Source organism: Heterodontus francisci, chromosome 7 (genome assembly GCF_036365525.1).
Source record: "Heterodontus francisci isolate sHetFra1 chromosome 7, sHetFra1.hap1, whole genome shotgun sequence".
Taxonomy (NCBI): Eukaryota; Metazoa; Chordata; class Chondrichthyes; order Heterodontiformes; family Heterodontidae; genus Heterodontus; species Heterodontus francisci.
Genome location: NC_090377.1, coordinates 121,036,166 through 121,059,919, shown reverse-complemented (window position 1 = coordinate 121,059,919; position 23,754 = coordinate 121,036,166). Strand labels below are relative to the sequence as shown.

At 42.0% G+C, this 23,754-nt stretch overlaps 1 protein-coding gene across 5 annotated transcripts in view; it reads right to left on the bottom strand.

Annotated features, from left to right (window-relative positions):
• trak2 (trafficking protein, kinesin binding 2) overlaps positions 1-23,754 on the bottom strand; it is a 107,069-nt gene that overhangs the window by 53,363 nt on the left and 29,952 nt on the right. For 4 of the 5 annotated variants that reach the window (XM_068036066.1, XM_068036067.1, XM_068036065.1 and 1 more), the window contains exons 2-3: positions 10,845-11,180; positions 3,479-3,673 (exon numbers count right to left, since the gene is read on the bottom strand). In XM_068036066.1, the coding sequence (XP_067892167.1) occupies positions 3,479-3,673; positions 10,845-10,899 (250 nt within the window). In that variant the 5' untranslated portion in view covers positions 10,900-11,180. Of the gene's footprint in view, positions 1-3,121; positions 3,139-3,478; positions 3,674-10,844; positions 11,181-23,754 lie in introns of those variants that run through there. The other variant, XM_068036069.1, reaches the window with a different exon arrangement.

The following is a 23,754-nucleotide window of genomic DNA, read 5'->3' as shown; positions in this document are numbered from 1 at the left end:
TGTCTTCATTATAATAGTGATGACACTTCAAAATAAAAGTACTTCCTTGGTTGTAAAGCACTTTAGGACGTCCCAAGATCGTGAAAGGCTCTATATAAATGCAAGTCTTTCTTTTTCTCCAAGATGAGACCCTGATAAGTTTGTAGAAACTTCTGCCAGTTTTCTCTGATACTATCACATTAGATAGTACAGCACAAATGGTAGAACAAAGCTGGTGACATCATCATGGATATGGAGTGCTCAAACCGTGGGGCAGAATGTTTCCAGCCCAGCAAAGATGGGTTCCCGAATGCACTGGGTGGGAAGGTCCCAGAAAATAACGTCAGGTCAGGATCCTGATGTGACCCTGCCCTCTTCTGGCTTGCCCCGGGGAATTCCCGTGGAATTGGCAGAAAACTAACTGAGGTTATTAAAAAAGGCAATTAAGAACCTTTTTAAAATCACAAATTCCTTCTTTTCCCAACAGTGTTAGGTTTCCACAATGTGTCTGCACTTCACCAGAGTTAACAAGGTGAGTGCACCGAAAACTGGTAAGTCTTTGGTTACACTGAAGTGTTCCAGCCAACTTCAGAGAAGGAACTTCATCTGTCTAGCACTTCAGTCACTCTTCTGCCAACCTTCAACATGGTATGGGAACAGCTTATGCAACTCCAGCTTCCACTTCTGCTGAGGGGCAACAGCAGAGACCACACCACCGTCAGCAGCATGCCCCTCCACAGGGCAGAGGGGGTAGACACTGGCATCTAGCTGGAAGGAGACACCTCCAACACAGGGCCTACAGGCAGAAGATCAGCTCTTCCAACATGTCTGAGCACAATGCCTCAGGTTCTCACTGCTAACCCCTGCAGCCTCCTGGAACAAAACCTCCTTCCCAATGGACGAGGTGGGAATGCATTGCCAATAGCCGACAAAGTACCTGCCACTGAAGTGTGAATGTGAAGCAAAGGGGCAATAGGCTGAGAGTGAGTGCGATTAGCTGTTTGAATGGGAATGATTAGATGGAATAATAAATAGCTTGCTCCGTTAAAGAGCAATGGCCAGGCAGGCAAATCAGCGAGTTAGGTTTCTGACCGGAAAGTGGCCCTGCTCCAGACAGGACTGAGGTGAAAAGATTCCACCCAACGTGTCCCCGCTTGGACAGTGCCCGACAGCAGGTTGCTCCTTCGAGAAATGATTCCCTAGAATGTCAAGAGCAAGGGTGAAAAATACTAAAGATGGGAACAATGTTTCACCACATAATGGAGAGAGGCCTCTGTGAGAAAGCTCTATCCTATTCTGAAGTCCTGCACAGGACCATCAGTTATCCAGGAGCTTTCACGAATTTATCGAGTTCTACCTCAAATTGCCCAGTTATAAATCTAGCATGTGTACATAAATATGAGACACTGGATGACTGAAAGCCACAGTCTGTCACAATAGGGGTGCAACCAGAAGAGGAAAGCATGGCCCATCTCCAGAAATCTGCAAAGAAATTGTTGTGCATTTGCTTCCACTAGAGGTCACTAGACTCCACATGATAGCAGAATTCTGCCTCCAGCAGCTGAATATTCTTTAAAAAGCCAACCAGTTGCCGACAAATATTTGTTGTTAAAAAGCTTAGTTCCATTGCGAATCAATCTTGCTGCGAAAAATGTTAGCAAGCATGGCAAAATAAAATTCCAGTCAAGAGTCCATTTAGGTAGCAAATGGAAGAGAGAAACTTGGTGGTGGTGGGTGGAGGAGGCCCCTGAGGGAGGCAGTGGGGAAGGCTTTAAATAAATCCTTTTTCAGAAAGGATCTATGATTGAAAGAGGAAGATACTTACCAGAAATATTGAAAATCCAAAGTGTACACAGACACACAAAAAAAAAATGTAACAGATGGAATTTATCTTAAACACATTCCATGACCTCCACAACCCTGAAATCTCCACGTTCTGACATTTTACTCAGTCACACTCACTCAGCCAGTCTAGAAAAATTAAAAGCATCTTTTAATCATGCAACAGCCAAGTACTCAAGAAGTAACTTAACATTTTATCACATTTACATGAGTCACAAGTCAATTCTGCATAAGTTCCATCGTTTCCTGATGACATTGTCTTGGGTCCAACACCATAACAGGAGAAGCCCATGCTGGTCCAAGAAACAAAGTGTCAAGATATTTGATTTGGTTGCAAAGCAGCTTCCCTTCAGCTACTGTGTCAATTTTTGTCCTCAATGCGAGCAAAAAAATTCAGGCTGACAGTCCAGTGCAGTACCAAAGAAGTCAGAGGTGCCATCTTTAAGAGGAAACATTAGAAAGAAGCCCCCTCTAATCTTTCAGGTGGGCATAAAAGATCCCATGGCACTACATTTATCCCTCAACCAACATCACGAGTACAGATTATATGGTCAATGTCACATTGCTGTTTGCGGGATCCTGGCATTCACAAATTGTCTGCCATGTATCCTGTATTACAATATTGACTACATCACAAAAAAAAAGTACTTCATTGGCTGTAAAGTGCTTTAGGGAATCCTGAGGCCGTGAAAGGTGCCATATAAATGCAAGACTCTCTTTCTATCAACCCACAAATGTAGGGCAATCTTGGACTTTGTTTTTAGTACCAGTCTAGTACTTCTACATGCAATTGGCAAGACAAATATTGTAACCAGGTTACAAATAGACTGGTTTAATTGTTTTTTTTTGGGGGGGGGGGGGGGGGGAGGTGGTGGGTGAATCATTCGCTTTCTGAATTGACAGTGCGGTGCAATATTGCACGGGTTGACGAGCTGTCAGTGTTCACCATCATTACCCTCGGAAACTGATTGTAACTTCAGGATGTTGGGCACGAGCAGATCAGAGTGGAAATCCTGAAGTTGCGGTCTGTCATTCAGGTCTCTGCCACAGGCTGCACTACAGATTCGCCCAGAGCCAGCAATCACTGAGAATCAGTGAGAACTTCAACTTTCCTGCCCACACATCACCGTTTTGAAAGTTGCACCTTGTTCAATCAGGTGTAACTGGGTTTTTAAACTGTGATGTGATTAATAAAATTTGATTAACCAAACTGGTGCTGAAAAAGATAATTCAGTAACCATGGAGTGCTGTTAACTTATCATTTAGCAGATTAAAAAAAATCAGAATATTTTACTTCTACCTTCACATGTTATATCCCAATTTGTAATTTGCTCGATGTAAATTTTTAAAAGTCAATTTTACTACTTTTTCTTTCCTGTTTGGGTGTCTGAAAATCCTTTAATGTGATTGGCTGCTTGGACAGCCTGATGACATCACTGCAGCTCCATGTTGGGAATCCCGAATAAAGAACACTGCAATCAATCAGTTGCAGTACCACTGCACAGCGCAAGAGGTGCAATTCTCAGAGATCACTAGATCTTGGAGATTACTGCGAGGTCAGGGATGAGCGTCCTTGCTTCGCTGCCGACTGCAAATCTGGGCCAAAACAAAACAAAAAATCATTCGCATTAAAGGCTTCAATGGCCGGACCACTTACTCATGTAGCGGAAGGCCTCCTCGGCCTGGGTGGGAGATAGCTCGCTGGATGCATGGCCAGTGTACTCAGGCACCTGCTCCCAGTCCTTGTTCTGATAGAGGTAGACTGAGTCTGCTCGCAGGTGATACCGTGCCAGCTGGTCTTCAATCAGGCTCACGAGTTCCACTTCAGGCAAATCCTCACTGTTGCACACATCTGGTAACAGAGACAGACACACATTTAAAGGACACCTCATCACATTTATCAGACCAGAATCATAACTATGCTGCACACATCACTGTACTCCAGGTATGGTCTCACCAAAGCCCTGAACAATTGCAGCAAAACAGCAAGTACTCCAATCCCCTTGCTATAAAGGCTAACATATCATTTGCCTTCCTAATTGCTTACTGTACCTTCATGTGAACTGTGTTTTATGTACAAGGAAACCAGGTCCTTCTGAACTCCAATACTTCCCAGTCTATTGCCATTTAAAAAAAAATTCTGTTTTTCTATCCTTCCATACCAGAGTGAATAACTTTACATTCCCCCATATTATACTCCAACTGTCGCCTTCTTACCCCTCACTTAATGCGTCTATAGTCCTTTGCAGACTGTGTCCTCCTCACAGCTTAATTTCCCACCCAACTTTGTATTGTCAGCAAACTTGGATACATTACACTTGGTCCCTTCATCTAAGTCAGTAATAAAGATTGTTAATATCTGAGGCTCCAGCACTGATCCTTGCAGCAGCCCACTAGTAACAGTCTGCCAACCTGAAAATGACCCATCACTCTGTTTTTTGTCCATTAACCAGTCTTCTACCCATACTAATATATTCCTCCAACCCCACGAGCCCTCACCTCTTTTAGAGCCCCAAGACTTGGGCCAACAAGTCCAGAAGATTTATCGGCTTTTAGTCCCATTAATTTCTCCAGTACTTTTTCTTACCCAATAGTGATCACTTTAATTTCCTGACCCTCAACAAACACTTGGTTCCCCACCATTTTTGCTTTATCTTTTGCACCTTCTATTATGAAGACAGATTAAAAAGATTTGCCATTTCCTTATTCCCCATTATAATCTCCCCTGTCTCCACCTTTAAGAGACCCATATTTACTTTCACTACTCTCTTCGTTTTTACATACTTGTAGAAGCTGTTACATTCATACAATATTTTAAACTCAGCTACAAAGACTCATGGACTGTCTCTCCCACGCCTGCAAATTGCTCTCCTTGACTATAAGCGTCAAGAAAACGGTGGTCATCGGACAAGGTGTTACATTTCCGTCCCCGATCACAATAAACACCATCCACCCCCTGGAAGTGGTTAGCAAATTCTGCTACCTTGGGTCCATGGTGACAGACAATCTGCCCCCTTGATGCAGAGCTCGACAGACACATAGGGAAAGCAGCTACCACCTTTGGCTGACTTGCAAAATGCGCATGGGATAACACCAAGCTAACCCTTAGGACCAAGATGATGGCTTATAAGGCCTGTGTTCTCAGCACCTTGCTGTATGACTGTGAAACAAGCGCAACTTCGATATGATAAAACAGAATCTGGCCAAAGTGGACTGGGAGCAACTACTTGCAGGAAAGTCTACATCAGACCAGTCATTCTGAGTCATTCAAAAAGGAAATCGAGACACTTCAGGGCCAACATGTTTCCGTAAAGGTGAAGGGTAGGACCAACAAGTTCAAGGAACCCTGGATGTCGAGGGATATAGAGGATTGAATAAGGAAAAAAAAGGCTTTTGGCAGATTCAGAGCGCTGAAAGCAGCGGAGGCCCGACAGGAGTATAGAAAGTGTAGGGTGGTACTTAAAGTAATTAGGAGAGTGAAGAGGGGGCATGAAAAAACACTGGCGGGCAAGATAAAGGAATATCCCAAGGCATTTTATAAGTATATTAAGCGCAAGAGGATAACCAGGGAAAGAGTAGCACCCCTTAGGGACCAAAGTAACAATGTGTGCGTGGAGCCGGAGAAGGTAGTTGAGGTTTTAAATGATTACCTTTCATCTGTGTTCACTGTGGAGAAGGATGATACAGGTGTAGAGATCAGGGAGGGGGGGATTGTGATACACTTGAACAAATTAGCATTGAAAGGGAGGAAGTATTAGCTGTTTAGCAAGCTTAAAAGTGGATAAATCTCCAGGCCCAGATGAGATGTATCCCAGGCTGTTATGTGAGGCAAGGGAGGAGATAGCAGGGGCTCTGACACAAACTTTCAAATCCTCACTGGCCACAGGAGAGGTGCCAGAGGACAGCAAATGTGGTACCATTATTCAGGAAGGGTAGCAGGGATAAACCAGGTAATTACAGGCCAGTGAGTCTAACGTCAGTGGTAGGGAGACTATTAGAACAAAGAACAAAGAAAATTACAGCACAGGAACAGGCCCTTCGGCCCTCCAAGCCTGCGCCGATCCAGATCCTCTATCTAAACATGATGCCTATTTTCTAAGAGTCTGTATCTCTTTACTTCCTGCCCATTCATGTATCTGTCTAGATACATCTTAAAAGACGCTATCGTGCCCACGTCTACCACCTCCGCTGGCAACGCGTTCCAGGCACCCACCACCCTCTGCGTAAAGAACTCTCCACGCATATCCCCCCTAAACTTTTCCCCTTTCATTAGATTCCCCTTAGATTACCAGATGGGCTGGTAAAATGGGCGGAGCACTGGCAAATGGAATTTAATCCTGAGAAGTGAGAGGTGATGCATTTTGGGAGGACTAACAAGGCAAGGGAATATACAATGGATGATAGGACCATAAGAAATACAGTAGGTCAGAGGGACCCTTGATGTACTTGTCCATAGATCATTGAAGACAGCAACACAGGTAGATAAGGTGATTAGGAAGGCATATGGGATACTTGCCTTTATTAGCCAAGGCACAGAATACAAGAGCAGGGAGGTTATGATGGAGCTGTATAAAACACTAGTTAGGCCACAGCTGGAGTATTGTGTACACTTCTGGGCACCACACCTATATGAAGGATACGATTGCACTGGAGAGGGTGCAGAGCAGATTTACCAGGATGTTGCCTGGGCTGGAGCATTTCAGCTATGAAGAGAGACTGGACAGGCTAGGGTTTTTTTCTCAAAACAGAGAAGGCTGAGGGGGGACCTGTTTGAGGTATACCAAATTATGAGGGGCATTGATAGGAAAAAAACTTTTTCCCTTAGCGGAGGGGACAATAACCAGGGGGCATAGATTTAAGGTAAGGTTAGGAGGTTTAGAGGGGAGTTGAGGAAAATATTTTCACCCAGAGGGCGGTTGGAATCTGGAACACACTGCCTGAAGGGGTGAGAGAGGCAGGAACCCTCACAACATTTAAGCAGTATTTAGATGAGCACTTGAAACGCCATAGCATACAAGGCTATGGGCCAAGTGCTGGAAAATGGGATTAGAATAGATAGGTGCTTGATGGCCGGTACACTCATGATGGGTCGAAGGGCCCATATCTGTGCTGTATAACTCTATGACTTACAGCTACCAGCAAAAGAAGCTCAATAATTTCCATCTTCACTATCTGTGGCACATTATGGATATATCCTGGCAGGACAAAAATCACAAACGTGGCAGTCCTCTCAATGGCAGAGCTACCAAAGTGGTTGGCACTAATCAAACAGAGGCAGCTACGGTGGATCAGACACATCCGCAGGATGGAAGATGGTCACATACCTAAAGACTTTCTGTATGGTGAGTCAGCCGGGGCCAGACAACCAGTGGGGCAGCCAAAGGTCCGCTTCAAGGATGCTTGCAAGTGTGACATGATGGTCCTAAATGTCAATTATTGCACCTGGGTCTCTCGAACTGGCGAAAAAGGGAAATGGCGACGCATCCTCTGGACTGGTGTGCACTGCCATGACAACCAGTTGCTACAGCAGCTTGGCAATATGTGCCAATGTCAGAAACAACTCCGTGTCACTTGGGAGCTTCACTTGTAGCATTTGTGGCAGAACCTGCCTCTCGAGGATTGGCCGTCACAGCCATCAGCAAAGGTGTACCAAGGGAAGATATCCCACCTAAATGGATTGTTTGCTGCCTGTCCATCATCTTTCTTAGATGGAAGGACACCAACCAAACCAGAAGCTTTTACAATCTTAAGATTTTTGGCTAGTTTACTTTCATATTCTATTTTCTTTCTTCTTACTAAGCAAGGTATATAGTAACTGTTATCAAGAGAATGTGCAGTAAACTTCTGAAGAAAATTATCCAAGCGAAACAATGAGAAAGTTCAAATACACATTATGTTAAGTAACAGGGAACATTTGGAAAACAAGCTTCATATCACATTTCACTGTTTAACAACCAGACATTTTCCCATTTCAGACTTTATCTTCCAACACTCCTAGCGTGGGGCATAAACACGAGCATAGTCTAGTTAGGCCAAATAACCGGTTTCTGTGTAAATTCTATCCAAGTTAGAATCAGCTTTGCATTTCTCACAGCTTTAAACAAATAGTCTTTCACAGATCTTCTCAATGTGATGTTAAACATGAGCAAACCTGTTCCCAGTATCCCAATGGAGTTCAGATCTCTGGTTATTAAGGTGTTATAGGAACTTTTTTTACAGTTAACGTCAGATCGTTGAAGTTAGCTTTCACAAAATCTCACCCGAATAGACATTCAGAAAGATTGCCTTTCGCAATCTCAAATTCTGTCAGCTTACAGGAAAGACCAACAAGCTGGGGTTATTTTCCCTTTAAAACAAAGGCCGACAGGTGGCCTCATAGAGGTCTTTAAAATTATGAAGAGGTTTGATAGAGTAGACGCAGATGTTTCCACTTGTGGAAAGTCCATAACTAGGAGCCATAAATATAAGATAGCTACGAATAAACCCAATAGGGATTCAGGAGAAACTTCTTTACAGAGTGCTGTGAATATGGAACTCACTACCACTTTAAGTGGACGCGGCAAATAGCATTTAAAGGGAAGCTAGGTAACTACATGAGAGAGAAAGGAATAGAAAGATAGGATGAGATGAATAAATAGAGTTGGAGGGGGCTTGTATGGAGCACAAATGCATATGTGGGGTCAACTGGCCTGTTTCTGCGTTGTACATTCCATGTAACTTTCATTAACATTTCACTTAAGTTGCTCCAGTCACAAAAGAGCGTATTTGACTTGATTTTTGAACAAAAACAGAGAAAATATGCTCTTTCACTTAACATGCTATTAAGCACAAACCCAACATAGGTGCTGATCAACACTGAGATAGTAACTTCTCTTGATCATAATACGCTTATTCTAGCTATCTAAAATTAGATGACATAAAAGACAAATCTCCCAATTTTGCCACAAAGGCTCAACATAGAATATTTGAAGTAATGTTCAATTGAAATTACCTAAACAGCAGTAAGGATGTGCCCCCAGTAGGTGGAAAATTGAGATTGAAAAATCACTAAAGTTCAGGGATAATGACAAGATATTAAATTCTGAAAATTCTCACAATATTCCATACATAAGACATACCCAAAGTCACCACAAATAATTAGCTTTAAAAAGCTAGCACTATGTAGGAATAGATTTCAGTAATTCATATTCAAAGTAATCCCTTTCAGAGTGGCTGGATGAATCTTTCATTCAACAGAGACTACAATATGTCTGCCATTTAATTGCATTGACCGAAAACTACACACTTACATAATTACTGCAAACTATCTACATCCACCACTTCCTTCTCTCAGACGGTCACTCCAATGTAAGGTTCAAGAGATCACTGAAGAGTGTATATCACTTATAATGTAGATAGAATGACCCATTCTGGAACGCAGTATTGAGAAAAAACATTTCTGATGGGTGGGCAAAAATAGATTTGACTGATGTAAGTGATGCAAAGCAACTCTTGGATGAGAGTGCAGGAAGGAATTAAACGTGACGCAGCCGTGCTCTTAGAAACTAGGTGAGCCACATGTCTTCTGAACTTTGCTGATGTTTAGGCTCCAAACCAGCCTCCTCCTACTCTAATTACTTCATCTCACCCCATCAACATAATCTCAGAATCTTACAGTACAGAGGGAGGCCACAGTCATGGCTGTACCAGCTCTCACACCCAGCATTTTTCCAATAACCCTGATAAATCAGTCCTCTTCAAGTAATTGCTTTTTAAAATTTCTGATGGGATTTGATTCCACATTTTCAGGTAGCGATTTCCAGAAATTAGCAATTTCTCTTTTCCCCTTTAGTTCTTCTGCAAATTATTTTAAATCTGTCCGCTCCAGTTGCTGACCCACTTGCTAGAGGAAAGAGAGGAAATCATGAATCATAAATCTGTTATAATAAACCTATCAGGACCACTTCATAGAGTTACAGCCATTGTTGACCTTTAAGAAGCAATTGCCTGGACATGAGAGTCACATCCTGTTCCATTACATTTATACAGAATGCATGCAGTATCAATACTAAAGTAATCTCTTTACATCCATCATTTATCACCTCGAAAGCACACATGAGATTGTGATTTGGCTCCCCAGGTTTTGATGATGACTTGAAATAGAGTTGGATCCATACAGGAACAATAATAAAAGCTCGACCTGCTCTCAGTAAGTGATTTTATGTACCAACAATGTTTTCCAACACTGTCAATTTCAAAATCTTTGTCCTCTCCTAGAAGTCCCTGTCTGGCCTCGCCCTTACCCACCTCTGCAATCTTCCCCACGTACCAGCACCCATCCCTCACTCGAGCCCTCTTTTACATCCCTGTTCCACTTTTCTTTGTCTCAGTAGTCCCAGATTCTGGAATGCTCTCTCTAAAGCCCTCTGCCTTGCTGCTCCTCTCCCTCTTTCAAAAACCTCCAAACCTTCTCTCAACACTACTTTACGACTGTGTAAGTTCTTTGGGATATTTTATTAAATTAAAAGGTACTTTCAGGCAATCGAAGCTTGCACTTACATAGAATATACAATATCTTCATTTCACGTAAAGCACTAAGACATGAAAAAGCACTGCATCAATGCAATTTTTACTTTCCACTTAGATACTTCAGAGCTGTGGAGTCCAACTGACTTGAGCTAATTTTTGTACAGCCAAAGAGAGGGGAACTGACTGGCTTGTGCTAAATTCAAACCAGAGCCCTAGAAGCAAATGCAATTTTCTAATCAATGTACACTTTAATTAACACTAAATCACATCAAAACTTCAGTTATTTTTACCACTACACCTGCAAACCATTAGTATGATATTAAGAACACTACTCGACATTCAAATTCATGTCTCATGGATGCCTGACTCATCTGAAGTCAGAGTTAAGCTAGTAATTAGCAGGCCTTCAAGTTTAGCAACTTGTAATTATATTCAAGTCCTACATTACAATTAAAAGAAAAATTCAAGCTTAAAGTTTTGTCCCTTCAAATGCAGAGTTCAGTTTCTGTTCTTACCAGTGATGCTTCCCGTCTCTTTTTGATTCACATTCATGGGCTTGTTTTCAGGCATCACTTGTCCAAAGGCATCCTGAAAAATTCCCTCTTGTAAGGTACACCCCTCGTTCAAACACTTGTACCAAGGCAGATGATTCACCCCTTTGGTGAAGTACGCATACCGTTCCGTGGAATCGCCAATATTAATGTGCAGATTCACGTTAAAGTCTTTGTCACAGATCTCATCTTATTCTGTTAAGATGGAACCAAGGAGTCTATTAAAAGCTGAGCTGGAAATTCACAAAAATGTCAGGTGGAGAGAGAACGAGCATGGCGCCTCTTGTATTCAAATGCTACCTGTGACCAAAACAAAAAGTATTGCATTTATTATGAATTCCTTGATCTGCCCAGGCAACTCAACATCTCTGGCAGTGCAGTTAGTGCAAACTGGTCCCACAATGACAGTAGACGAGCATGCTCTACCACGACGACAGCAGCTTGGCAACATGCACAAATACCAAAAGCAACTCACAGCATCACTTGTGGCAGGACTGCCTCAAGGATTGGCCTTCACAGCCAAAGGTGCACCAAGAGAAAACACCCCACTTAAATGGATTGTTTGCTGCGGGTCCATCCTCTTTAGTAGATGGAAGGATGCCAACAACAAAAAACAGCTTCTTACAGTGTAGGCTCAATTCACTATGAATGGTATCGGACCAACATTATACAAAAGGAGCAAGATGATCATTTAGTAATTATTAACTATAACCCCACCAGAAAATTACATATTGGAATAATGGAGTCCATAAAGGATGTAATATAACAGAGGACGATGTTGTAAACCAAGCAAGCAAAGCCAAAGACAGGTTTGAGGTTTTAATTTTAGCCTGTGATCATAACCACATGTACATACATCAGCTGAGTTCCACGCCTGTTTTCAGACTGGAGCATTCACCTCCCTAAAAGAAGAAAGAGAAATCTTCTGCACAAGTTTAATAAGTGCCCAAGAGGTACAACAGAGTGCTGGAGCACATCTTAAACTGAGCACCACACTACATGAATTATCAACCTCGAGCACTGTGCAACCCCTTGCCCCTTGACATCTATGAACATGCACCCTTTTCTTAAAAAGAATGATCTTGCTTAAAAATCTAAATTTTGTACCATAATCAGGAGTTTAATCAGAGAATCACAATAGGCGCTAATCTGTAATGGTATCTATTAGTGCATTTGGAGCCAACTTCTACATATACCATCTCACACTTTAGGCCAGTATTTTGTTCTCTGTGCTGAGCATTTAGAAAATAACCAAAGCATGCCTACTGGTAGCTATTCAAATATTTCAGACCTTCAATTCCAAGAATTTTTCCACACAGGGATATTTGAAATACTGGTTTCACACCACACATCCCCATTTATACGCCCTCCCACTCCCTCAGCCTGCTTCAACTGTCTTCCCCTTGCACTAGCTCCCCAGGTCAGTATCAAGTAGTACCACAAATGGCACAAGGGAATCTACTACTGACTGGATAAGATATGCTTACACTCAGTGGTAGCACTCTCACCTTTGAATCGGGAAGTTGCGGGTTCAAGTCCCACTCCAGAGGCTTCAGCACATCATCCAGGCTGACAATTCCATGCAGTACCGAGAGCACACTGCACTGTCAAAGTTATTGCCTTTGGATGAGACGTTAAATCGAGGCCACATCTGCCCTCTCAGATGATAAAAGATCCCATGGCACTCTTTTGAAGTTGAGCATGCAGGGGTTCCCCCTGATCACCTGGCCAATATTTATCCCTCAACCAGCATCACTTTTTTTTTTAAACAAGCTGAGCTGACAGTCAAAAGAAGAAAAAAAAACAGGAGTAGGCCATCCACCCCTCATGCCTACTTCGCCATTCAAGATCAGGGCTGATCGTTTACAACAACGCCACTTCCTGCCCCATCCCCACACTTCGACTCCCTTAGTGCCCAAAAATCTATCGATCTCAGCCTTGAATCTACTCATCAACTGAGCATCCACAGCTCTCTGGAAAGAATTCCAAAGATCCACAATCATCTGAATGAAGAAATTTCTAGACTCGCCAACAGGGGAGACATCCTCTCAGCATCAACCCTTCAAGCTTTCTCAGCATTTTATATATTTCACCCCTCATTCTTCTAAACCCCAGAGGACATAGGCTCATTCTACTCAGGTAAAATAGAAGACAGAACAGCCATGTAAACAAAATCAAGTAAGCACAATATCATGCCAGGACAGCACGAGCAGTGGAATGTGCTCAATAAAATAGGTTGCGCATCAAAACACAGCAGATAAAGCAGGAAGAACAGAAAGAAAAAAAATGGAAGCTGTGCCAATTACAATTACGTTTACAAAGAATCAAAGGGAAGGAAAAATTGATGAAAATATAAAAGTATCAAAAAATCCAAGGAAAGGGAAAAATAGAGCAGTAAATAGAAAGAAAGAGGACACAAAATTAGTAAAAATAAAAGACAAAATGCTTAAGGAATCAGAATAAATGTGAACTCAAACTATCAGCGGATTCACTAGGACATTTTGCTTGAATTACAGGAAATTCCAATAGTTCACTCAACATGGTCAATAGTTTGGACTTTAGAAAACAAAAGGAAAACAAGTGGAAAGTAGAAAAATAAAATTAGCAATACTGAGAGCATCACATTATCTCTCCCTCCATATAGAGATACACAGATAAAGGGATAGAAGGGGAAGAGAGAGGTATAAATTTATAGATAGACAAAGAGAGATAGATATAGATAGACCCGCTTTATTTTCTAGCACTTACTCTCTGCCTTCAGTAATCTGTTTCAGCTACAGAGGAACACCCTGCGATCTTGAAAATCCACATTGATCTAATAATTTGTAATAGAACGGAAGCAACGAGCACTGCAACATTAATCAGTGTAGCACTGCACTTGCTGGGCAGTTGTTCAACGAGATGTTGACCTGAATATTTCAGCAACATTTTCATTATGAGTGAGTAATAAGGGTGACCAAGATTAATCAAGGCAATGCACAATCTGCCAGCATATACTGGGCAAAATTCCAAGCAAACAACCGTTTCCCCAATTGCCAATTCAATTCAGAAAATAGTTCCAAGTGATTGCCACAGCAGTACTCAAGGTTACATGTCTTACCTAGATCCATAAGGGTAGTTTTTTTTTTGGCCCAGAATAGCTCTATCCTTGGAAAGATCAAAATAAAAGTAGGGAGTACAGTTTTAGGAATTTCACTCAGTTCATCTTGAACAAAGACAAAGCCAACTCCACTAAATTAAAGTCGACATCTATTTATTTGAGCAGAAATAAAAACACAAAGTACTGGAAATACTCAGCAGTTCTGGCAGCCTCTGCTAAGAGAGGAAAGCAGAGTTAATGTTTCAGGTCGATGGCCTTTTGTCAGAACTTGCAAAAGGTTAGAAATGTAAGAGGTTTTGAGCAAGTGAAAGGAGGTGGGGGCAGAGAACAAAAGGATAGGGCAGATGGCAGGAGAGATTAAAAGACAAAGATGTCAAGGAACAAAAGGCAAAGGGAGTGGTAATAGTTGTAGTAAAAGACAAAACATTTGTTCAGAGTGTGTTAATGGCAGAATAATGAACAGTTCTATCTGAAAGCAAAAACATGAACAAGTTTAAGACCATACTTTTTTTTTTTAAACCATGTGCCCGTCTTAAAACTTGTTTTCCCTTTACGTGTTCTTGCCCCTCCTCCCACTTTCAATTGCTCAAAACCTATTACATTTCTAACCATTGCCAGTTTTGATGAAAGGTCATCGACCTGAAACATTAACTCTGTTTCTCTCTCCATAGATGCTGCCAGACCTGCTGAGTCTTTCCAGTACTTTTAACTCAGATTTCCAGCATGTGCAGTATTATGCTTTTATTTATTTGAGCAGAGTTGGGTTTACCAGGGGTTAAAAATGAATTGGGTCACCAACCTATGATCTTCCACTGAAACTTAACGCCAACTTGCAACCCTCTGGATTGAACATAGACATCAGTAACTTCAGATTTTGTTTCAAATCCAGCTCCCATGTTTTCCATCTCTCCCATTTCCCCAGCCCTCTCCCTTAATTAGCTTATGACACACCCTTTGTCCCTTCAAAGTTCAAAGTTTCTGTCCACTCTGTTTGAGTTTACATCATTCCACTCATGACTCCTCTCTGGGTTTGTCTATGTTTAATAGAAGTTTCCTGCTTCCTTCTGTTTTAATATGCCTGTGGGCCTCCTAATTTTCAGGGGTTGCAGGCTCCCATGCTAGAGTTTTATTTATTTTCTTGGTGAGAGTAATAATCAAAGAAAGACAGGCATTTATATCACACCTTTTACTACCTCAGGATGCACCAAAGTGCTTTACATCCTGTAGAAGTCACTAAGGTCCCATAAACAGCAATGTGATAAATGACCAAATAATCTGTTTCTGGGCGTTGGTTGAGGGACACGGAGTTCTTTTGAATATTTCCGCGAGATCTTTTACATCCACCTTAGAGATGTGTCTCTCCTCTGTAAAACAGTACCTCCAACAGTGTAGCGCTCCCTCAGTACTGCAATGGACCGTAGGTTCAAGTCGCTAAAGTACAGAATTAAAAGGCAGCAGTGTCCTCAGCCAATGCCATGAAAGTAGATTATCAAGTAATTTATCTAATTGCTGTTTGTGTGACCTTTCGGACCAAAATAAATTTCTGCCCTGTTTCCCCAATATTGCACCATTGACTACACTTCAAAAGTACTTAATTGGCTGCGAGATGCTCTGGGGGCATACTGAGATCCTGTTAGAGAAAAGCTGCATTACTATAGCACCTTTCAGCCACAACAGGTACACAGGGCTTCAATTTAACATTTCAAAGGATACACACCTCCAACAATGCAACTCTCCCTCAAAACTGAAGTGTCACTCTAGTTTACATGCTCAAGTGCAAATCCAGGGATTGAACACACAATCTGCTGATCCAGCAGTGAGAATATAAACAAATGAGCTAACCCCAACCCTAATCATAAATGAGCCACAGATGATGGCAACAAGTTAGTGAAGAGTTTAGACACATTAGGGAACTGGATCGAAACCCATTTCACTTAGAGGACACCGATGGTCAGCACAGAGATGCTTTATACCCTTGCAGCAAGTGAAAATCCCAGGTAAAAATTACTCCTGAAATGTGAAATCAACCCTGTGCTTGAAGGGGATAAATTAAAACCAATCGGTGGAAACAATATTTCAGTGAGCAAGTGGTCAGCCTATGAAACAGGCTCTTGAGGAAGATGCCGGAAGCACTTCACACTGATTTGTTCAAATACAAGTTATACAGATCTCTTTCAGAAATAACATTTTAATACAGAGCATGAGTAATTTGACACCTGACGTGGTGAGTGCAGCATGCTTGGGAGGAACAGGTGACTCTGGACCCATGACTCCAAAAGCTCTCCACCAATGGGGGTCTTCCTTGCCTCATGTCTGAGTTTATTGTAGACTGATCGATTACTACAATCGATCTCTCAGTCAACAACTCCATTAACATTGCATCATGCGAACACTAGGATGGTAAATCGCAATCTCGATGTACCTTAGCCTTTTTCTGCCCAACAATTCCGATGTGCTTAAGACAAGGTTGAAACTCATTAGATTATAGATCATCCCAACTGCCACTATTCTTTGGAATGGGTTTTGTTTGCAATTTCAATCCATACATTTCAGTCTAGAGAACATGGAGGACAGGTAACTGTGAAAACTGGCAGTTCAAAATAGATGCATTTCAAATACCTAGACCACATCTTATAAGTCTTCAAAATTTTGGCAAAAGCTAAAGGGCCATCACTAGATTTACACCACCTACATTCTGAAATGGGTTACGGATACTTTGCAGTGATATATACGTTGGCATTCATGGCTAGCAAATGAAACTACAGGTACCAGGCCAAACTTTAACTGCCCTCCTGATGTTTGGTTATGACCATTTTCATGTCTTGACAGGTTCTTTAGCAAAAAAGAACATTTGGATAGATATGCACCTCAAAAAGGGTTCCACTGCGGTTTCCTAACAAATTCTACATTGAAGATAGGTCCTGGCTGAATTGTCTTTACATTACTAATTTTAGTCTTTTTATTCATTCTTGGGAAGGCCAGCATATACTGCCCATTTCTAATTGCCTTTAAGGCAATGGTGAACCTCCTCTTTGAACCGCTGCAGTTCATGTGACGTGGATACACACAGTGCTGTTATGTAGAGAATTCCAAGATTTTGACCCAGCAATATATTCCTAAATCAGCATGCTGTGTGACTTGGAGGGAAAACATGCAGGTGGTGGTATTCCCATGCGTTTGCTGTCCTTGTCCTTCTAGGTGGCAGAGGTCATGGGGTTTGGAAGGTGCTGTTGAAGAAACCTTGGCATGTTGCTGCAGTGCATGTTGTAAATGGTACACAATGCTACCACAGTGTGCTGATGGTGGATGGGGGTGCTGATCAAGCTGACTGCTTGGCCCTGGATGGTGTCAAGCTTCTGAGTGTTTTTGGAACTGCACTCAGCCAGGCAAGTGGAGACTTGTGCTTTGTACATGGTGGAAAGGCTTTAGGAGTCAGGAGGAGAGTTACTCACCACAGAATACCCATTCTCTAATCTGCTCTTGTGGCCACAGTATTTATGTGGCTGGTCCAGTTAAGTTTCTGGTCAATAGTGACCTTCAGGATGTTGATGGTGTGGGATTCAGCAATGATAATGCCATTGAAAGTCAAGGGGAGATGGTTAGACTCTCTCTTGCTGGAGATTGTCATTGCCTAGCACTTCTGTAGCACAAATGTTATTTGTACTTATTTGCCCAAGCCTGAATGTTAACCAGGTCTTGCTGTATGTGGGCACGGGCTGCTTCATTATCTGAGGAATTGCAAATTTCTGTTATGAAAATAAAGGTGCGTAAAATCAGTTCCAGTCACTTACACAGTGAACTGAAAGAAGAGTCACCCAATCATCTCCATTCTAGACAGGACTTCTAGATTCATTATATGAGCTATTATTTTTACAAAACAAGATGTCCTCCTCTGCCTACACTGTGGTTAAGCAGATGGGCTGTGGCAGAAGCTGTAAGTTGCTGATTGGCAGCAGCCTGAGCTCCATTTCCTGAACTGCTTACACCACAGCAACATTACGACACAGCGAGATAATCATTCCAGCTGATCTCAAGATGGGATAGAAAAGCAGGAGGGACTGGCTTCAATAAACTATCTTCCTGATTAAAATTAATTTTAATAACAGCCCTTGAAAAAATGAAAAGCAATTAAAAAACACATTTAAGATTTATTTGATTAGACTTTTAGGATTTCTAGACATCAAATCATTTAACAAACGGTCCCATTTGCCAGTCCACACGATATTAGACACTAAAATATGATTCCTCCCCTGCACCTGGAGAAGGAAGTTTCTAAATTCCCAGGTCGTGTCAGTTTAGGATAAGCGTTGCCCACATTATATTACAATTCTATCATTACCGATTGAGATCGATCCATACTTTTACAATTAACCTGCATACCAACATATGAATTAGGAACAGGAGTAGGCCACTTGGCCCTTCGAGCCTGCTCCACCATTCAATAAGTTCATGGCTAAACTGATTACTCCACATTTCCACCTACCCCAGATAGCCTTCCATCCCCTTGCTCAACAAGAATCTATCAATCTATCTACCTCTGCCTTAAAAATATTCAAAGACTCTGCTTCCACCACTTTTTGAGGAAGAGAATTCCAAAGACTCACGACTCTCAGAAAACATTTCTTCTCATCGGTGTCTTAAATGGGCGATCCCTAGTTCTAGATTCTCCCACAAGGGGAAACATCCTTTCCACATCCACCCTGTCAAGACCCCTCAGGATCTTATATGTTCCAATCAAGTTGCCTCTTACTCTTCTAAATTTCAGTGGATACAAGTCTAGCCTGTCCAATCTTTCCTTGTAAGACAGCCTGCCCATTTCAGGTATTAGTCTAATAAACCTTCTCTGTACTGCCTCCAAACATTTACATCCTTCCTTAAATAAGACCAGTACTGTACATAGTACTGCAGATGTGGTCTTACCAATGCCCTGTATAGCTGAAGCATAACCTCCCTACTTTTGTATTCAGTTCCAGTCACGATAAACCATCACATTCTATTAGCTTTCCTAATTATGTGCTGTACCTGCATACTAACCTTTTGCGACTCATACACTAGGACACCCAGATCCCTCTGCATCTCAGAGCTCTGCAATCTCTCACCATTTAGATCATATGTTTCTTTTTTATTCTTCCTGCCAAAGTGGCCAATTTCCCACTTTCCCACATTATACTTCATTTGCCAGGTCTTTGCCCACTCACTTAGCCTATCTATATCCCTTTGTTGCCCCCTTATGTCCTCTTCACAAGTTACTTTCCTACCTATCTTTGTGACATCAGCAAATTTAGCAACTATACCTTCGGTCCAAATGAAATTCACTAATAAGATGGAAATTTACAGTTCAAGCAGCAATTCATTTACAGTATCGAATAAGACCTTGAAATGAAGGTTTCTAAGTGTCAGCCTTCACGCAGTGGTAACACTCTCACCGCTAAGTTAGACTGCAGTGAGCTCAAGCTTCACTTTGGTACTGAACACACAATCTAGGCTGGCATTTCAATGCAATGTTAATCCAAGGCTCCATCTTCCCACTAAAGTAGATGAAAAAAAATCCCTCTGCACCATTGAACAGAAGCAGAGAAGCTTTCCTAGTGCCCTGAACATTCATCCATCCCTCAGTCAACACCTTCAACATGTTATTGCATTTCTGTTTATGGGACCTTGTTGTTTACTAACTGGTTGTCACATTTACCTACAATTCAGAAGCTATTTGTGTGGAACATTCTGAAGATGAGAAAAGGCAAAACAAATGCAAGTTTTATGATCTTTATTCAGGTCTTCCCATACTACATATCAACTACTAGCCAGCAGCTGCCCAACTGATCTGCAAAATATTGAAACCAAAGACATACTTTATCCCTCATTTACATTCTGAGAAAAGAGCATAGATGCCAGCCAAAGTGAATGGTTGCCTCTAATATAAAATAAAAACAAAGTGCCGGAAATACTCAGCAGGTCTGGCAGTATCTGTGCAGAGAGAAATATTGCTAATGTTTCAGGTCTCTAAGCCAGCTAGCCAGACCCCATCTCATCTAAAAACTTAATCATTTCAGTACAACTAATTGGATATTTGTGCTGAAAAAGAGCGAAGTTAACATTAAATGCTGCTGCACAAGGCCTACCATAACCCTGTAAAAGCGGAGTGAGCAGTTACTGCGTCCAATTGCACTAAGTTCATCAGAACCAGCATCCTCAAACACACACGCTGGCACAGAACTAAATTAGATTAGATTAGAGATACAGCACTGAAACAGGCCCTTCGGCCCACCGAGTCTGTGCCGAACATCAACCACCCATTTATACTAATCCTACACTAATCCCATATTCCCAACAAACATCCCCACCTATCCCTATATTTCCCTACCACCGACCTATACTGGTGACAATTTATAATGGCCAATTTACCTGTCAACCTGCAAGTCTTTTGGCTTGTGGGAGGAAACCGGAGCACCCGGAGAAAACCCACGCAGACACAGGGAGAACTTGCAAACTCCACACAGGCAGTACCCGGAATCGAACCCGGGTCCCTGGAGCTGTGAGGCCACGGTGCTAACCACTGCGCCACCGTGCTTTGATTTTGTGCACTGTCTTCCGTTGTAACAATCACCAAGAACTTTATTTTTCCAAGTGCTTTTTCATAGGTCTTCCAGGGCTCCAGCCTTAATGAAAGCAGGAGCTGCTTTTGTGTTAAATCTTCAAGATCCAAATGTCAGGACATGGTGGCACTAGACCAAGTGGATGAGCAGTTTCTAACAAAACAAAGGTCCCAAAGTCTCCCCATGCCACGCATCAGTTCAAAAGACCCGAGGATGGGTTCAAGATTCTGGCAATGCTGCCCTGTGACCAGCTATCACATGGCACCAGTGAGGGCAGACTCCTTTTGGTTTTTCTTCCGCAAGGCAATCTCATCATGTGACTAATCAAAGATATGGACTTGCATTCAACCTCCAACTAATTGCACTAGTTATCAAGCTTCGTCACGCAGGACTTTAAAAAGTCTCTGTTAGGAGTGGCAGTTTAGAGCCACTGTAACCACACCTTGGAAACTTGCAGCAACACTCTCCACTATTCCATTTGGATAAACACTCTTTGCTTTTGAATCTCGGATAAGGCTGCAACAAAACTGTCACCATAAGTAACAAAGAAAAATACTCTGTCACAACCAGCTTGCGCATCATTGGACACTTATCCCATATTGGGCACTCATCAGTTCACTTTTTCATCTAAACAATTATCAATTTCAAAACAGACTTCCATTAGCTGCACTGGGAAGAAGTGAAAAACGATCAGGTCTGTTGGCACATGGGGTGGGGGACCCTCTATCAGAACACCTTGCTGGCAGGATGGTCTGTACCTTTGGTATCAACTCCTTAGGCTGCTGGATTCTGTGCCACTTTGTCAGCCTCACCTGATTCCATGTCAGACCTTCCCTTCGTTGTCACCTCAACTATTCACATAGGTGCGTTTCAAAAGCTCTTCAGTTACTTTTAGTATACCTTTCACTTCAGTCAATTAACCATCTCCTGCTTTCCTTTTAAGCACTTTACAAATCTCACACTCGTGCGTGCGTGCACACTACCCACCCCAGCTTCATTTTGCTCCTTTCTAAAATTTTGTTTTGCAGTTCTGAGAAAGTGTTAGGCCTAAAATACTAACATATTCCCTCCACAGACACTGAGTGGATTGCACAAGTGTTTGCAGCATTTTTCATTTTTAATCGTTCCTTTGTCCTTTTAGTGACCAGTTTACTTCAATGTCACATATAGCACCTTTCACAATCTCAGGACATCCCAAAGTGCTTTACAGCCAATTAAGTACTTTGGAAGTGTAGTCACTGTTGTAATGTAGGAATGCAGCAACCAATTTGCACGCAGCAAGGTCCCACAAACAGCAATGAGATAATGACCAGAATTTTTTTTTTTAATAAAAGGTAATATTGATTGGGGGATAAATAATGGCCAGGACACTGGAGATAAATCCTCTGCTCTTGGAACTAGTTTCATGGGATCTTTTATGTCCACCTGAGAGGGGTAGATGGAACCTCTGTTTAATATCTCAGCTGAACGAATATACTGCTTGAATGGGGGAGTGGATAAACACCAGAAGCTGGACACAAGTCTTGCAGTATTTGAACTAGATCATCAATATTAAAGTGGCTGAGTTATCCTGGTTCTAATGGGTACGGATATCACCCCAATAAAATGTACATATTGTGATTCTGTGGGTCTAGCCAGGACCTTCCTTTGTCAGAGTCACTCTGCAAAGAACTCTGACATTAAAACAGCACCAAATAACCTCGAGTGGTTGGTGCATCCCATAACTAGTCCAAAGAGTGCAGGCCTGAAGTCAAATTTTGCTCATTTGCAACCAGTCATGGGCATGATGCAAAACTTGTGCCAGAGGATAGTTTTGGTATCTCTGATTAGAAGAGCATCTAGCCCTTTGGACTATGTCAGTCATGGCTCAGTGACTGCAGCCTTGGTTGTGGGTAGACTTGAGCACATAATCCAGGCTAACATTCCAGTGCAGTACTGAGGGCATGATGTACTGTCATAGGTGCCATCTTTTGGATCAGACTTTAAACTAAGGTCATGGTCTGCCCTCTCAGGAGGATGTATAAGATCAAAGTAGCACCAGAGGAGTTCTCCCTGAAGTCCTGGCCAATATTTACCCCTTATCCAACACTAAAACAGATAATTTGATCATTAGTAGTTTGTGGGAGCTTGCTGTGGGCAAACTGACTGCCACATTTCCATTACAACAGTGACTACACTTCAAAAAGTTACTTCTTGGCTTTAAAGTGCTTTGGGACATCTTATGTTGCTATATAAATGCAAGTCTTTCTATTGCAGAACTGTATGACTGATTACTGGAGGCAACTCTAGCAGTGAGAGCAAATAAATGATAAAGTGATTTAGATTCTCCTGCCCACCCCACCCCAATCCAATAAACAATAGAATGTGATGTTAGTCTGTTGTAAATCTAAATGTAAAGGTTGGATTACACCAGTTATTTCCAATAAGCCCGCTGTTCCACCAGGGATGAGCCAATTTTCTTTCTGCAAAGCAGTCATTCTATTATTGATACTAATTAAAGCTAACATTTCCAACAGACTTCTGATGTAGTTCAAACAAATCTTGCAACATAAAATTTTCAAACTAGTGGTCTCCAGAATTTTTTTTTTAGGGGGAGGGGGGGGGGGGGGTGGCGTTGGCGGGTGGTGCTGGAGCTGGAGGGCTGGCTAGCTGGCTCTGGGTTTGTATGTAATCTGATTTCTCTGACTCTCATCAGGTTTTTGTATACTTTACCTTTCCAGTACATTTCATAGAATGATACAGCACAGGAGGTGGTTATTCAGCCCATCGTGCTTGTGCCAGCTCTTTGAAAAAGCAATCCAATTCGTCCCACTCCCCTTCTCTTTTCCCATAGCCCTGCAAATTTCTCCTTTTCGAAAGTCATTATTGAATCTGCTTCCATCGCCCTTTCACACAGTGCATTCTAGATCATAATTTTTTTTTTAATTCTCATCTTCCCCTGGCTTTTATCCACCCCCCCCCCCCACAATTTTCTGAAATCTGTGCCAGTGGATCAGTTTCTATCCTATCTATTTTATGTAAAACTTTCAATTTTGAGCACCTCTATTAAATCTCCCCTTAACCTTCTCTGCTCTAAGGAAAACAATCCCAGTTTCTCCAGTCCCTCCATATAACTAAAGTCTCTCATCCCTGGAACCAGTCTAGTAAATCTCCTCTGTATTCTCTCCAGAGCTTTGACATC